Genomic DNA, 15,426 nt, shown 5'->3' with positions numbered 1-15,426 from the left:
AGCTACGTCGGCCGGTGGGGACATGCCACACGCTTCATCAACATCGCACAGAGGTTGTATTTCCCTGACGTTGCCCCATGCCTCTATTTGCATTCCAGCGGCACGAGAAATTTCAAAAAATACTGAGCAATGGATAGGACTTCATCTAGAGTCAGATTTGCCAACTGAAGGGCACGTTGCCTAACTACTTTGTCAGGCACCGATCGGATAAAAGCATCCCGTACCATGGAGTCGACATAGGATTCTTTGTGAACTTCAGTAACAAATTGACACTTTCTACTGAGGCCGTGAAGTTCAGCAGTCCAAGCGCAATAGGATTAATTTGGTTGTTTTTGACAATGATAAAAGGCAACACGAGAGGCTACCACATGAAATGTATTAGCAAAATGTGAATACAGTACCACCATGACTGTACTATTAACTGGAAATATTAAAATTTGTGCCAGACCAATTAAGTGACCACTCATGGAAATCTAGGTTTGAGTCCTGATTTGACATAAATTTTCATTTGTTTCCAGTAAATTGGGCAGCTATGGTGGTACCACATTCACATACATTTCATGGTTTAATACAGATATCATCATCAGAAGTGTCTGTTTCCAAACGAACATTACATCAAACTTCACAGACACAGACAATTACACACACTGCACTAATGTAACCAACTGAATTGGTTTGGAGTGATGTTAACACCTACATTAAAAATAATAACAAGTCTTTTAACATAACAGAATTGGAAAATTTATTATTTGAATGTCTTGCTACTATAGATACCACCTCTTTGAGGAAGAAAATAAATCATGCTGGTAAGATTAATATTGAAACACAAACTATAGATGGCACTATAAATGTAATATAGTAATGATGATGACAATGGTTTTGGTGTCAATTTGAATGATAGTGAGTTTGGAGAACTGGATGGAACTGTGCCATTGAACCATAAATTGGTTAGTGTAAGTGTATCTGGAATTAATTCCTTCACTCTGCTACTGGTTATTCACCTGTTTCTTTATTTTGCTCTACAAATGTTGATAGCGAGTTCTTTGTTGTATTTAGGTTTACATTATCATACCAAGTTTTATGTGCTGCCACTATGGTAACAATCAGAATGACTTCTCAAAGACAATGACATTAACTTCAGTTGTTATTTATTTATTTTGTGGTTTTATTTACTATTAGACACTTTTTCTTTGTATTGTTTTTGCCATTGTCAGAAAATGTTCTTCAATGTACTCACATACATGTTATTATGCGACAGCTTATATATGTGGTGACTGTAACCCACATTTACAAAATGTACTTGGGTAGTACCAGCGGTGAGTGTGTATTATGGCATGTATTACAGTCTCACAATTGCAGTATAGCCAAATACACGTGAGCTGTCGAATGATTCATTTCACCAGCCTGGGTATAGTGTGCCAGTTTTGTTTTTTTGACAAATACCTGTCCATAGATCTGAATGGGGGACTATTTTGCCTTTAGAATATCTTACCCTGGAAATTAAACAATGGAAAGTCTAGGATGGAATGTAACAATATTATGAAAAGGATAGTTGCTACTCGCCATTTAGCAGAGATGCTGAGTTGCATACAGGCACAACATAAAGACTGTTGGAAACCGAGCCTTTGGCTGAGAAGGCTTCCTCCAAAATTAGACAAAACACACACACACACACACACACACACACACACACACACACACACACACACACACGACCTCAGTCTCTGGCAGTTGAGGCCAGTCAGCTGCCAGAGACTGCGGTCATTTGTGTGTGAGTTGTGTTTGCCATTGGGTGCGTGTGTGTATGTTGTTTAATTTCAAAGATGACTTTGTTGGCTGGAAACTCACTTTGCAACAGTCTTTATGTTGTGCCTATTTGTGACTTAGCATCTCCACTATATGGTGAGTAGCAACTATCCTTTTATAATATTGTTATCCTGGGAATCTTTACTCTATGATAGAATGGAGCTGCATGTTATCAGGGGGAAAAAAGACATCTGAAGTTTCCCCTTTCTTTCAATCATTCACCTCTCCAGTATAGTGAGACCATGTTGGCTAATGTTACAGAGCCAGTTGAGTCAGTCATCAGACTATTCCCTCTGCAACTACTGAGAAAGTTGCTGGCACTCTTCAGGAGCCCCAGGGTAGTCTGGCCTCTCCCTTGATACTCCTCCAACATGGTTGTGCCTACAGCACAGCTATATGTATCATTAAGGTGCACAAGCCACCCCCATCTAAGCATGGGTCATGGTTCATTGGGAGAGGGGAGTGAACAATGTCCAGCAATATACTGGCAGGTTGATGGAAAAAGTCGGTTTTGCGTGTGAGAGCAACAATTATTAAACTCATTTACATACATTTAACCTCTTCCAGAAGAAAGCAATAGGCAGAAATGCACAGATTTAAGGCCCATGTCAGAACGAGGAAATGCTTTTTTTGTATCATAATATGTTTTATCAAACATGAATGAATGAATAGTTCTAGTATTGGGAAGTTTCTGCCATCTAGTTCCAGTTATACTGTTGTTGTTGTTGTGGTGGTGGTCTTCAGTCCTGAGACTGGTTTGATGCAGCTCTCCATGCTATTCTATCCTGTGCAAGCTTCTTCATCTCCCAGTACCTAGTGCAGCCTACATCCTTCTGAATCTGTTTAGTGTATTCATCTCTTGGTCTCCCTCTACGATGTTTACCCTCCACACTGCCCTCCAGTACTAAATTGGTGATCCCTTGATGCCTCAGAACATGTCCTACCAACCGATCCCTTCTTCTAGTCAAGTTGTGCCACAAACTCCTCTTCTCCCCAATTCTGTTCAATACCTCCTCATTAGTTATGTGATCTACCCATCTAATCTTCAGCATTCTTCTGTAGCACCACATTTCGAAAGCTTCTATTCTCTTCTTGTCTAAACTATTTATCGTCCATGTTTCACTTCCATACATGGCTACACTCCATACAAATACTTTCAGAAATGACTTCCTGACACTTAAATCTATACTCGATGTTAACAAATTTCTCTTCTTCGGAAACGCTTTCCTTGCCATTACCAGTCTACATTTTATATCCTCTCCACTTCGACCAGCATCAGTTATTTTGCCCCCCAAATAGCAAAACTCCTTTACTACTTTAAGTGTCTCATTTCCTAATCTAATTCCCGCAGCATCACCCGACTTAATTTGACTACATTCCGTTATCCTCGTTTTACTTTTGTTGATGTTCATCTTATACCCTCCTTTCAAGACAGTGTCCAGTCTGTTCAACTTCTCTTCCAAGTCGTTTGCTGTCTCTGACAGAATTACAATGTCATCGGCAAACTTCAAAGTTTTTATTTCTTCTCCATGGATTGTAATATCTACTCCAAACTTTTCTTTTGTTTCTTTTACTGCTTGCTCAGTATACACATTGAATAGCATCAGGGAGAGGCTACAACCCTGTCTCACTCCCTTCCCAACCACTGCTTCCCTTTCATGTCCCTTGACTCTTATAACTGCCATCTGCTTTCTGTACAAATTGTAAATAGCCTTTCGCTCCCTGTATTTTACCCCTCCCACCTTCAGAATTTGAAAGAGAGTATTCCAGTCAACATTATCAAAAGCTTTCTCTAAGTCTACAAATGCTAGAAATGTAGGTTTGCCTTTCCTTAATCTTTCTTCTAAGATAAGTCATAGGGTCAGTTATACTGAGGTGACAAAAGTCATGGGATACCTCCTAACATCTTGTCAGACGTCCTTTCACTTGGTACAGTGCAAGATCTCAACATGGCATGGACTCAACAAATCATTGGAAGTCCCCAGCAGAAATGCTGAGCCACACTACCTCTGTAGCCACAAAATGAAATTTTTGAAAAAGATAGGAGGATTTTTCTGTTTAGCAAAAGTGACAAAAAGCAGATTTCAGAGTACTTGACAGCTCAACACAAAAGTTTTATCTCAAGTACAGATAGTGTTGAGGATCAGTGGACAAAGTTCAAAACCATCGTACAATATCATTAGATGAGTATGTGCCAAGCAAGATCATAAGAGATGGAAAAGAACCACCGTGGTACAACAACCGAGTTAGAAAAGTGCTATGGAAGCAAAGGGAACCTCACAGCAAAAATAAACATAGCCAAAGCCTTGCAGACAAGCAAAAATTACATGAAGCGAAATGTAGTGTGAGGAGGGCTATGCGAGAGGTGTTCAATGAATTTGAAAGTAAAGTTCTATGTATGGACTTGGCAGAAAATCCTAAGAAATTTTGGTCTTATTTCAAAGTGGTAGGTGGTTCAAAACAAAATGTCCAGACACTCTGTGACCAAAATGGTACTGAAACAGAGGATGACAGACTAAAGGCTGAAATACTAAATGTCTTTTTCCAAAGATGTTTCACAGAGGAAGAATGCACTGTAGTTCCTTCTCTAGATTGTCGCATAGATGTCAAAATGGTAGATATCAAAATAGATGACAGAGGGGTAGAAAAACAATTAAAGTCGCTCAAAAGAGGATGGGCTGCTGGACCTGATGGGATACCTGTTCGATTTTATACAGAGTATGTGAAGGAACTTGCCCCCTTCTTGCAGCAGTGTACCGTAGGTCTCTAGAAGAGTGTAGCATTCCAAGAGATTGGAAAAAGGCACAGACCATCCCCGTTTTCAAGAAGGGACGTCGAACAGATGTGCAGAACTATAGACCTACATCTCTAATGTCAATCAGTTGTAGAATTTTGGAACACATATTATGTTCGAGTATAATGACTTTTCTGGAGACTAGAAATCTACTCTGTAGGAATCAGCATGGGTTTCGAAAAAGATGATCGTGTGAAACCCAGTTCGCATTATTCGTCCACGAGACTCAGAGGGCCATAGACATGGGTTCCCAGGTAGATGCAATGTTTCTTGACTTCCGCAAGGCATTTGATACAGTTCCACACAGTCATTTAATGAACAAAGTGAGAGCATATGGACTATCAGACCAATTGTGTGATTGGATTAAAGAGTTCATAGATAACAGCAGCATGTCATTTTCAATGGGGAGAAGTCTTCTGAAGTAAGAGTGATTTCAAGTGTGCCGCAGGGGAGTGTTGTAGGACCATCGCTATTCACAATATATATAAATGACCTGGTAGATAACATCGGAAGTTCACTGAGGCTTTTTGCGGATGATGCTGTAGTATATCGAGAAGTTGTAACAATGGAAAATTGTACGGAAATACAGGAGAATCTGCAACAAATTGACACATGTTGCAGGGAATGGCAATTGAATCTCAATGTAGACCAGTGAAATGTGCTGCAAATACATAGAAAGAAAGATCCCTTATCATTTAGCTACAATATAGCAAGTCAGCAACTGGAAGCAGTTAATTCCATAAATTATCTGGGAGTAGGCATTAGGAGTGATTTAAAATGGAATGACCATATAAAATTAATCGTCGGTAAAGCAGATGCCAGACTGAGATTCATTGGAAGAATCCTAAGGAAATGCAGTCCGAAAACAAAGGAAGTAGGATACAGTACACTTGTTCGCCTACTGCTCGAATACTACTCACTGGTGTGGGATCTGTACCAGATAGGGTTGATAGAAGAAATAGAGAAGATCTGACAGAGAGCAGCACACTTCATTACAGGATCATTTAGTAATTGCAAAAGCGTTACAGAGATGATAGATAAACTCCAGTGGAAGACTCTGCAAGAGAGACACTCAGTGGCTCGGTACGGGCTTTTGTTGAAGTTTCGAGAACATACCTTCACCGAGCAGTCAAGCAGTATATTGCTTCCTCCTACGTATATCTCATGAAAAGACCATGAGGATAAAATCAGAGAGATTAGAGCCCACACAGAGGCATACCGACAATCTTTCTTTCCACAAACAATACGAGACTGGAATAGAAGGGAGAACCGATAGAGGTACTCATGGTACCCTCCGCCACACACCGTCAGGTGGCTTGCGGAGTATGGATGTAGATGTAGATGTTGCCAGTGCAGGATTTTGTGTATGATCTGATGTCTTGATTATGCCCCATAAATGTTCAGTGGGTTTCATGTTGGGCAATCTGGGTAGTCAGATCATTCACAGTTGTGACCCAGTGAGATGGCACATTGTCAGCCATAAAAATTCCATCATTGTTAGGGAACATGATGGCCTGAATGGCTGCAAATTGTCTCCAACTAGCCAAACATATCCAGGACCCAGTCCATTTCACGTAAACACAGCCCACACCATTACGGAGCCACCACCAATTTGCACAGTGTCTTGTTGACTACTTGGTCCAATGGCTTCATTGGTTCTGGGCACAGCAGGCAATGTCATGGTGTTAGCAGAGGCACTCCCATTGTTTGTCTGCCACCATAGCCCATTCACACCACATATCCGTTAGGACAGTGTCACCACACTGTCCTAATGGATATGTTCACTGTTCATCCCACATTGGTTTCTGCAGTTCAGTGTTGCTTGTCTGTTAGCACTAGATTAGATTAGATTAGATTTACTTTCATTCCAATTGATCCGTAGTGAGGAGGTCCTCCAGGATGTGGAACATGTCAGAAAAACAACAATACATGACAAATATTTACAACTAAAACAAATAAGCTAATGTACCATTCCACAGGTCCCAAGTGGAATGATCGTCATTTTTTAATGAACACTAAGAGTCATTTTACAAATACTAATGCACTGAATTTAAAATAAAAAAGTTTTTTATTTATTTATAAGGTAATAAACATGTAATACAACTACTGTAAAACTTATTTACAATGAACACATTACTGCACTGAAATGGTGCAGAAGTTAGATTATACTTACACACACACACACACACACACACACACACACACACAAACACACACACACAGACACACACAAATAGACACACAAATTTTCAATGAACACATTACTGCACTGAAATTGTGCAGAAGTTATGTAGTACTTATATACAAATCAGTTGGTTTTACTAAGAAATTCATCAATGGAGTAGAAGGAGTTGGCTGCCAATAAATCCTTTAGGCTTCTCTTAAACTGAATTTTATTGGTTGTTAAGCTTTTTATGGCTGCTGGCAAGTTATTGAAAATGTGTATTCCTGAATAATGCACACGTTTTTGTACAAGACTAAGTGACTTTAAATCCTTGTGAAGATTATTCTTATTTCTAGTATTGATTCCATGAATTGAGCTGTTGGTTTGAAAAAGTGATATATTTTTAATGACAAATTTCATTAAGGAATAAATATATTGGGAAGCAGTAGTTAGTATCCCTAGTTCCCTAAACAGGCTTCTGCAGGATGTTCTTGAGTTCACACCACATATAATTCTTATTGCACGTTTTTGTGCCCCGAAAACTTAAGCTTGGCTTGATGAATTACCCCACTGAAAACTTTACATAATTGGCACTGCTCTCAACCATTAAGTGATGGCACCAGTCACTGCATTGCCCATGGTGAGAGGTAATGCCTGAAATTTGATATTGACAGCACACTCTCGACACTGAATGTCAGAGTATTGAATTCCCTAACGATTTCCAAAATGCAAAGTCCCACGCGTCTAGCTCCAACAACCATTCCATGTTCAGAGTCTGTTATTCCCGTCCTGCACCCATAATTGTGTTGGAGACTTTTGCATACGAATCACTGAATACAAATGTCAGTTCCGCCAATGCACTGTCCTTTTACACCTCGTGTTCATGATACTACCAGCCTCTGCATGTGTGCATAGCACTATCCCAAGATTTTTGTCACCTCAGGGTATGTGTTTAAGCTCGTCTAGAAAAAAGCAGTTAGCAGGAATGTACAGATTTTAAGACTTTTAACAGAATGAGGAGATATTTTTCACTGAATAGTAATGTGTTCTATGAAACATGAATGAATAATTCGCTTACAAGTATTGAAATGTTTCTGTTATCTAGTTCTAATTATACATTTCTAAGATGTCCATAGTTCCCTTTTCATTAATTTATTTGTATTTTCTTTCTTAACAGGACATCAACTGCTAGTGGGCATATTTTGCTAACAGTGTCAATTCACAGCTGGACACTATTGCAGAAATTACAATGCCCTGTCTGCCTTTAGTTCACGTTAGTAGACCTGAAACAGTGCAACTGTCAGGAAGCACAACACTGAAAGCAGTGAAAGCTGTCTACAACTGGACAGTTTCCGGCTTTGATATTTGTCCCGAGGGTGCTGATAACATTAGATCTCCTGTATTCTCTCACCCAAATTCGAGTAAATGGTACGTGCAACTTGAAAAGAGTGAAGGCAACCCGATGATGTGCTTCCGCCTTGTGAGTAGCAGCAATTCTGAGCCTGTAAATGCAACCCTTAAAGCTACCGTGTTGGATCAGGAAGGATCAAAACACTGTGTGTATCCACCTGTATTCTGCAGTCTCGAAATATATGGGATATCTAGTTTAGTATGTGTGAAGGACAACTTTGATGTGAAAGAACTGGGTGAGCAGTGGACTTTTGAATGCGAAGTGTGCACTGTAGAAGTGGTAACGGGGAACACTAGTGATGCAGATGGAGAAGAATTGCATTCGGCCTTAGCCGAGGATCTGGAGCAGTTGCTGAAATCGAAAAACCTCACAGATATCAAGCTGAGTGCTGGAGGAGTCCAGCTGGATGCGCACAGAGCGGTACTGTGTGCACGTAGCCCCGTGTTCAGAGCCATGCTGAGTCACGACACCAAGGAGGCTCTGGAAGGGCTTGTGGAGATCTCTGATGCTGAACCACAGGTTGTGTCAGAGATGCTGCGCTACATGTACACAGACAGAATACAGGTACCGAGTGACATGACAGAGCAACTCTTGGTGGTCTTCGATAAGTACGGGCTCCAGGATCCCAAGTTGAAGTGTGAGTTGGAGCTAGCGAGGAATCTTACAATAGACAGTGCTGCTGATATTGCTGTCTATGCCGTCATTCACTCGTGCAGCTTCCTGCAGAAGGTGTGTGTGGCTTTCATTAAGCAGAATCTCGAGCAGGTGGTCGGAAGCAGAGGCTGGGCAAACATCATTGACAGGTATCCTGCAGCTGTGGAGACAATCAGTGAATTGCTCACTGAAGGATCAGAGAGGTAAATGAGTGCAACACTCTGTGAAATTTAAATGTAAATTAGCTTGTTAAATTTTCGAGGGGCTGTGCGTACCCTAAAACCTTGAAGTATATGTTGTTAACACCTGTCACAAATGATTGTGGGAAGTTGCAGTGACAGAGCAACTGATTTGTGTAACTAATTTGTGACAATATATTCATTTTGGAGGTGAGGAAATGTTCAGTATATTACGTGAAAACCACCTTAATGTTCTAGGTGTTAAGAATATGATCAACTGTAGTTTTGGAGCTAACACTTCATTTTTGGAGGTAAATACACACAATGGTCTAACAAATAATTTATTAGGTTGGTGCATAAGTTTGTAGCATTTTTCAATGAGTTTAATAAACACAACAGATACATGTACCAGAGACTTTAATCGTCGGGGTAATATTTCAGTTGTACAACTGTAGAAATCGTGGTTTCGAGGCAAAGAACTCATTGAGCCATGTTGGGAGCACATTTTGGTGCAGAAAAGGTTGTTTGATAGAGAGCAGAAAAGGTGACAATGTGAGGGTGCAAGATAAAGTGAATAAGCTGAGTGCAGAATGACTTCCAACCCACTTCCTGTATAGTGTTTTTTGTCAGTCTAGCAGAATGTTGGTGGGTGTTATCGTGGAGTAGCGTCATTTCACTCAGTCTTCCTAGTCGTTGTTCTCAGAATGTTTATGTGAGACATCTCAGTTGTTGACATTCAGTGTCAGCACTAACAGTTGCATATAGGCCTACCACGGGGAAGCAGTTTGCAGTACACCTCGCTGTCGCCATTCCACCATATACCGGTACATAACATTATCTTCTGTGGGTGTGTGCAGGTCATTGTGTGGGTTGTTGGTTTGTTTGGGCTCTACTATTTCTTTATTTCTTTATGTTACCAATTTTCTTTGTCATCAGTCATCTGACTGGTTTGATGCAGCTCGCCACGAATTCCTCTCCTGTGCCAACCTCTTCATCTCAGAGTAGCACTTGCAACCTACCTCCTCAGTTATTTGCTGGATGTAATCCAATCTCCATCTTCCTCTACAGTTTTGGTCCTCTACAGCTCCCTCTAGTACCATGGAAGCCATTCCCTCATGTCTTAACAGATGTCCTATCACCCTGGCCCTTCTCCTTATCAGTGTTTTCCACGTATTCCTTCCCTCTCTGATTTTGCACAGAACTTCCTCATTTCTTACTTTATCAGTCCACCTAATTTTCAACATTCGTCTGTAGCACCACATCTCAAATGCTTTGATTCTCTACTGTTCTGATTTTCCCACTGTCCATATTTCACTACCGTACAATGCTGTACACCAGACGTACATTCTCAGAAATTTCTTCCTCAAATTAAGCCCTATATTTGATACTAGTAGACTTCTCTTGGCCAGGAATGCTCTTTTTGCAAGTGCCAGTCTGCTTTTGATGTCCTCCTTGCTCCGTCCATCATTGGTTATTTTACAGCCTAGGCAGCAGAATTCCTTAACTTCATCTACTTCCTGACCATCAACCCTGATGTTAAGTTTCTTGCTGTTCTCATTTCTACTACTTCTCATTGCCTTTGTCTTTCTTCAATTTACTCTCAATCCATACTCTGTACTCATTAGACCGTTCATTCCATTCAGCAGATCATGTCATTCTTCTTTACTTTCACTCAGGATAGAGATGTCATCAGCGAATCGTATCATTGATATCCTTTGAACTTGAATTTTAATTCCACTCCTGAACTTTTCTTTTATTTCAGTCATTGCTTCCTTGATGTACAGATTGAACAGTAGGGGCAAAAGACTACATCCTTGTCTGACACCATTTTTAATACAAGCACTTTGCTCTTGATCATCTACTCTTATTATTTCGTCTTGGCTGTTGTACATATTGTATATGACCTGTCTCTCCCTATAGCTTACCCCTACTTTTCTCAGAATTTCGAACATCTTGCACCATTTTACATTGTCAGACGCTTTTTCCAGGTCGACAAATTCCATAAACAGTGTGAATAGTCGTTTTGTTGCCACTTTCCCCAACAATTTTAGAAACTCTCATGTAATGTTATCTGTCCCTTCTGTCTTATTTTATCTTAAGTCCTCCAATGCTCTTTTAAATTATGATTCTAATACTGGATCTCCTATCTCTTCCAAATCGACTCCTGTTTCTTCTTCTATCACGTCAGACAAATCTTCCCCCTCATAGAGGCTTTCAATGTATTCTTTCCACCCATCCACACTCTCCTCTGCATTTAACAGTGGAATTGCACTCATAATTTTATCACCCTTGCTTTTAATGTCACCGAAGGTTGTCTGACTTCCCTATAAGCTGAGTCTCTCCTTTCGACAATCATATCTTCGTCAATGTCTTCACATTTTTCCTGCAGCCATTTCATCTTGCCTTTCCTGCACTTCCTATTTATTTCATTCCTCAGCGACCTGTATTTTTTTTTTGTTCTTGAGTTTCCCGGAACATTTTTATACTTCCTCCTTTCATCAATCAATTGAAGTATATCTTCTTTTATCCATGGTTTCTTCACAGTTACCTTCTTTGTACCTATGTTTTCCTTCCCAACTTCTGTGATGGCCCTTTTTAGAAATGTCCATTCCTTCCATTCCTCTTCAACTGTACTGCCTACTGAGCTATTCCTTATTGCTGTATCTGTAGTCTTAGAGCACTTCAACCATATCTTATCATTCTTTGGTACTTCCTCATCCCACTTTGTTGTGTATTGATTCTTCCTGACTTATGTCTTAAACTTCAGCCAACTCTTCATCAGTACTATATTGTGATCTGAATCTATGTCTGCTCCTGGGTATGCCTTAAAATCCAGTATCTGCTTTCAGAATCTCTGTCTGACCATGATGTAATCTAACTGAAATCTTCCCTTATCATGGGGTCTTTTCCAAGTATACCTCCTCCTCTTCTGATTCTTGAAGAGAGTATTTGCTATTACTGGCTGAAACTTGTTGCAGGACTCAATTAGTCTTTCTCCTCTCTCATTCCTTGTCTTTCCCAAGCCCACATTCTCCTGTGACCTTTTCTTCTACTCTTTCCCCTACAACTGCTTCCAGTCTCCCATGACTATTAGATTTTTATATCCCTTTATGTACTGAATTACCCTTTTGATGTCCTCATATGCTTTCTCTATCTCTTCGTCTTCAGCTTGTGACATCGGCATGTATACCTGAACTATCGTTGTCGGTGTTGGTTTGCTGGCGATTCTGATACGAACACCCCTATTACTGAACTGTTCACAGTAACACACTCCCTGCCCTACCTTCCTATTCATAACGAATCCTACTCCCGTTATACTATTTCCAGCTGTTGTCGATATTACCCTATACTCATTTGACCAGAAATCCTTGTCTTCTTTCCACCTCACTTCACTGACCCAAATGTATCTAGATTGAGCCTTTGTATTTCCTTTTCCAGGTTTTCTAGTTTCCCTACCACATTCAAGCTTCTGACATTCCACACCCCGACTCATAGAACATTATCCTTCCATTGATTATTCAATCTTTTTCTCGTGGTAACCTCCCGCTGAGCACTCCCCTCCCAGAGATCCGAATGGGGGCTATTCCGGAATCTTTTGCCAATGGAGAGTTCATCATGACACTTCTTCAATTACAGGCCACACGTCCTGTGGATATATGTTACATGTCTTTAATGCAGTGGTTTCCATTGCTTTTTGCATCCTCATGTCATTGAGTATTTCTGAGTCTTCCACCTTTAGGGGCAGTTTCCCACCCCTAGGGCAAGAGAACCTCTGTCCACTCCTCCGCCCTCTTTGACAAGGTCGTTGGCAGAACAAGGGGTGCACATACGGCCACCCTCTGACTTTATTTATTTTGGCGTAAGGTGTGCAGTACCTGTACACCCAATTTTTTAACCTACTTCATTGCAGACAAATGTGCTGGAAATCTTTGGTCGCCAAAGCTAACTATTAATAAAAATTTAAGCAGCGGTGATATTCAAACCCGGGACCAAAGACGTTTTGATGATTAGGAATCAAAGATGGTACCCTTAGATCACAGGTTAGTATAAAGACACCATTTCTCATCACCAGTAACCATACAGGATAGGAATGGTCAGTGTTATTCATGAGCCAATTGATGACAAGCAAGCAGAGGTGCACATACGGCCACCCCCTGACTTTATTGATTTTGGCGTAAGGTGTGCAGTACCTGTACACCCAATTTTTTAACCTACTTCATTGCAGACAAATGTGATATTAAAGTGGAATGATCACAGTTCATCACATTTTACAGTTCTCAAATACACTGACACAGATGACACCAATGTATTGATTGAAGGTGGAAATAGAAAGGCACTTAGGCTGTATGCTGAAGTCACAAATGAAAAGATTTCAGAGTGGTTTGTGATGAATAAGGTACTGATTAGCCCTTTTTTTTAAAAAAAAAAAAAAAAAACGCCACTATACAGTTCCACACAAAGCAAAATTAAAAATCCATTAAAACCAAATATTTCTTTGGAAAACCAAAAAATTGTCATTGAAACAAAATTGCTTTGTTTACTTACAAGACAATCTGAAATGGAATTCCCACATCACATTCTTAAATTCTAAGCTATCTAAAATGACCTATGCAATGAGAATTATGTGGAACACCACAAGTGCTGAAGGAGAGAGGTGTATTATGCACGCGTACTTTCCCTTTTGAGTTATGACATCATATTCTTGGGAAATTCCGCTCACAGCATAACAACTTTCAAGAAACAAAAAAAGATTGTGAGGATAATGAAAAATGCAAACAGTTGAAAATCATGCAAAGTACGATTGGCTGGTGACTAGCCCCTACCCCTCGACTCGCAGAAACGTCAATCACAATGTCATTTCAGTTGGAGTTTAGGTCAGTAGTTGTAGCAAACAAATAGATAAATAAAGTTGAAGAAACATACCTTAATTTTTGATGGCAAATGTACTCCTCCTCAGATCATTCCTGCATATGAACTCATCACATATGGCATCAAGGTCGAGTTTCATCGATTCATCTCTATGGGCGCTGAGAAGGGCGATGGCCTTAAGACGATCCTGCCTCATTATAGAATGAAGATACATTTTCACCCTCCACAGACAAGAAAACGATCGCTCAGTGGTACAGGACGTTACCGGAATCATCAGCACTACACGTATGAATGTCACTAGTTCAGGCAGTAGGTCAAACAGGTGGTTTTCCTGTTTTAGGTATTTCACCATGTCATCCGACGAAGTAATATTTGCAGAATCACTACTTTGGATAATCTCATGAAATATGCTTCGGTGGAGAAGCAAGCGTTCTTTGTCTATATCTGATTCGTAGAAAGATAAAATATCGAATGAATGTTTGTTATCACCAAGAAGAAATTGTTCAATTTGATTTACAAACGTGAATGATTGAGTTTTGAACCGTGATTCCAAGAAGCTGATGGATGTATCCATTGTTTCATAATACAATCTGCTATGTTTGTCACATACTTCAGTGAATGTTTCTACAGACGAATTGATGGAGTCATTGTATTTCTTAGGGACTTTTCTTCTACTGGGTAATTTTGGGGAATCAATATCCGTATCTTGACATTTTGAAGTTACTTCACCCCAGAATGATTCAAAATTGTTTCTCATAAATTTAATAGCAGTTACAAGAGTGGAAATCATCTTATTGGCCTCCTCTAAGTGTAGGGATTTCCTCTGTAGTGCTATGTTTACGGTATCTATGTGACCAAACAGTTTTACCAAAAGTGATAACATGAAAAAGAAATCATATGTCTGCATATTAATCAAAAAGCCGTTTTCTTTGGTCCCAGTGTCTGAATTGTCATTTCTTGAAACATTTAGAAAAAATTCCTGAAGTTATGTATAGTTGGACAAAACTGAAAAAATTTCCAAGTATCTTATGGCCCACCTTGTAGGACAGAGTGGTTTCAAATTTGTAGAGGCATCTGCCTTCGGGTGAGCAAAAAGATCTAATCTTTTAGGTGAGTCTCTCACAAAATGTATTAAGTCCTTCATAATATCCAATGCATTTCGACATTCTGGAACTGCTTTCACAGTGTCTTGTAATGTTAGATTTAAACCGTGTGCAAGGCAGTGCACAAACATAGCTCTCTTCTCCATTTCCATAAACTTTGCCTGGACACCACTATATAATCCGGCCATGTTAGCTTAACCATCAAAGCATTAGCCCCTACAATTAGATGTAGGCAAATCAAATCATCTTAAAATGTCGATAATAATATCAAACAGAGCCTTAGCTGTGGTACTTTGTATGGAGTGTAGCCCTAAAAAAAATTCTTCTATTTCTAGCGAAGCAGCAACAAATCTTATACAGATACTAAATTGCTCTTTGGTGGCTATGTCTGTTGTTTTGTCTGCTATTACTGCAAAATACACTACACTCTTGATATCCTCCAATAA

At 39.8% G+C, this 15,426-nt stretch overlaps 1 protein-coding gene across 1 annotated transcript in view; it reads left to right on the top strand.

Annotated features, from left to right (window-relative positions):
• LOC124717061 (BTB/POZ and MATH domain-containing protein 4-like) overlaps nucleotides 1–15,426 on the top strand; it is an 86,496-nt gene that overhangs the window by 35,823 nt on the left and 35,247 nt on the right. The window contains exon 2 of the mRNA XM_047243744.1: nucleotides 7,942–9,032. Within this exon, the coding sequence (XP_047099700.1) occupies nucleotides 8,014–9,032 (1,019 nt within the window). The 5' untranslated portion in view covers nucleotides 7,942–8,013. The remainder of the gene's footprint in view (nucleotides 1–7,941; nucleotides 9,033–15,426) is intronic.

This window comes from Schistocerca piceifrons, chromosome 9, assembly GCF_021461385.2.
Source record: "Schistocerca piceifrons isolate TAMUIC-IGC-003096 chromosome 9, iqSchPice1.1, whole genome shotgun sequence".
Lineage (NCBI taxonomy): Eukaryota > Metazoa > Arthropoda > Insecta > Orthoptera > Acrididae > Schistocerca > Schistocerca piceifrons.
The sequence above is the reverse complement of the archived record's forward strand: the minus strand, read 5'-3'. Positions and strand labels throughout refer to the sequence as shown.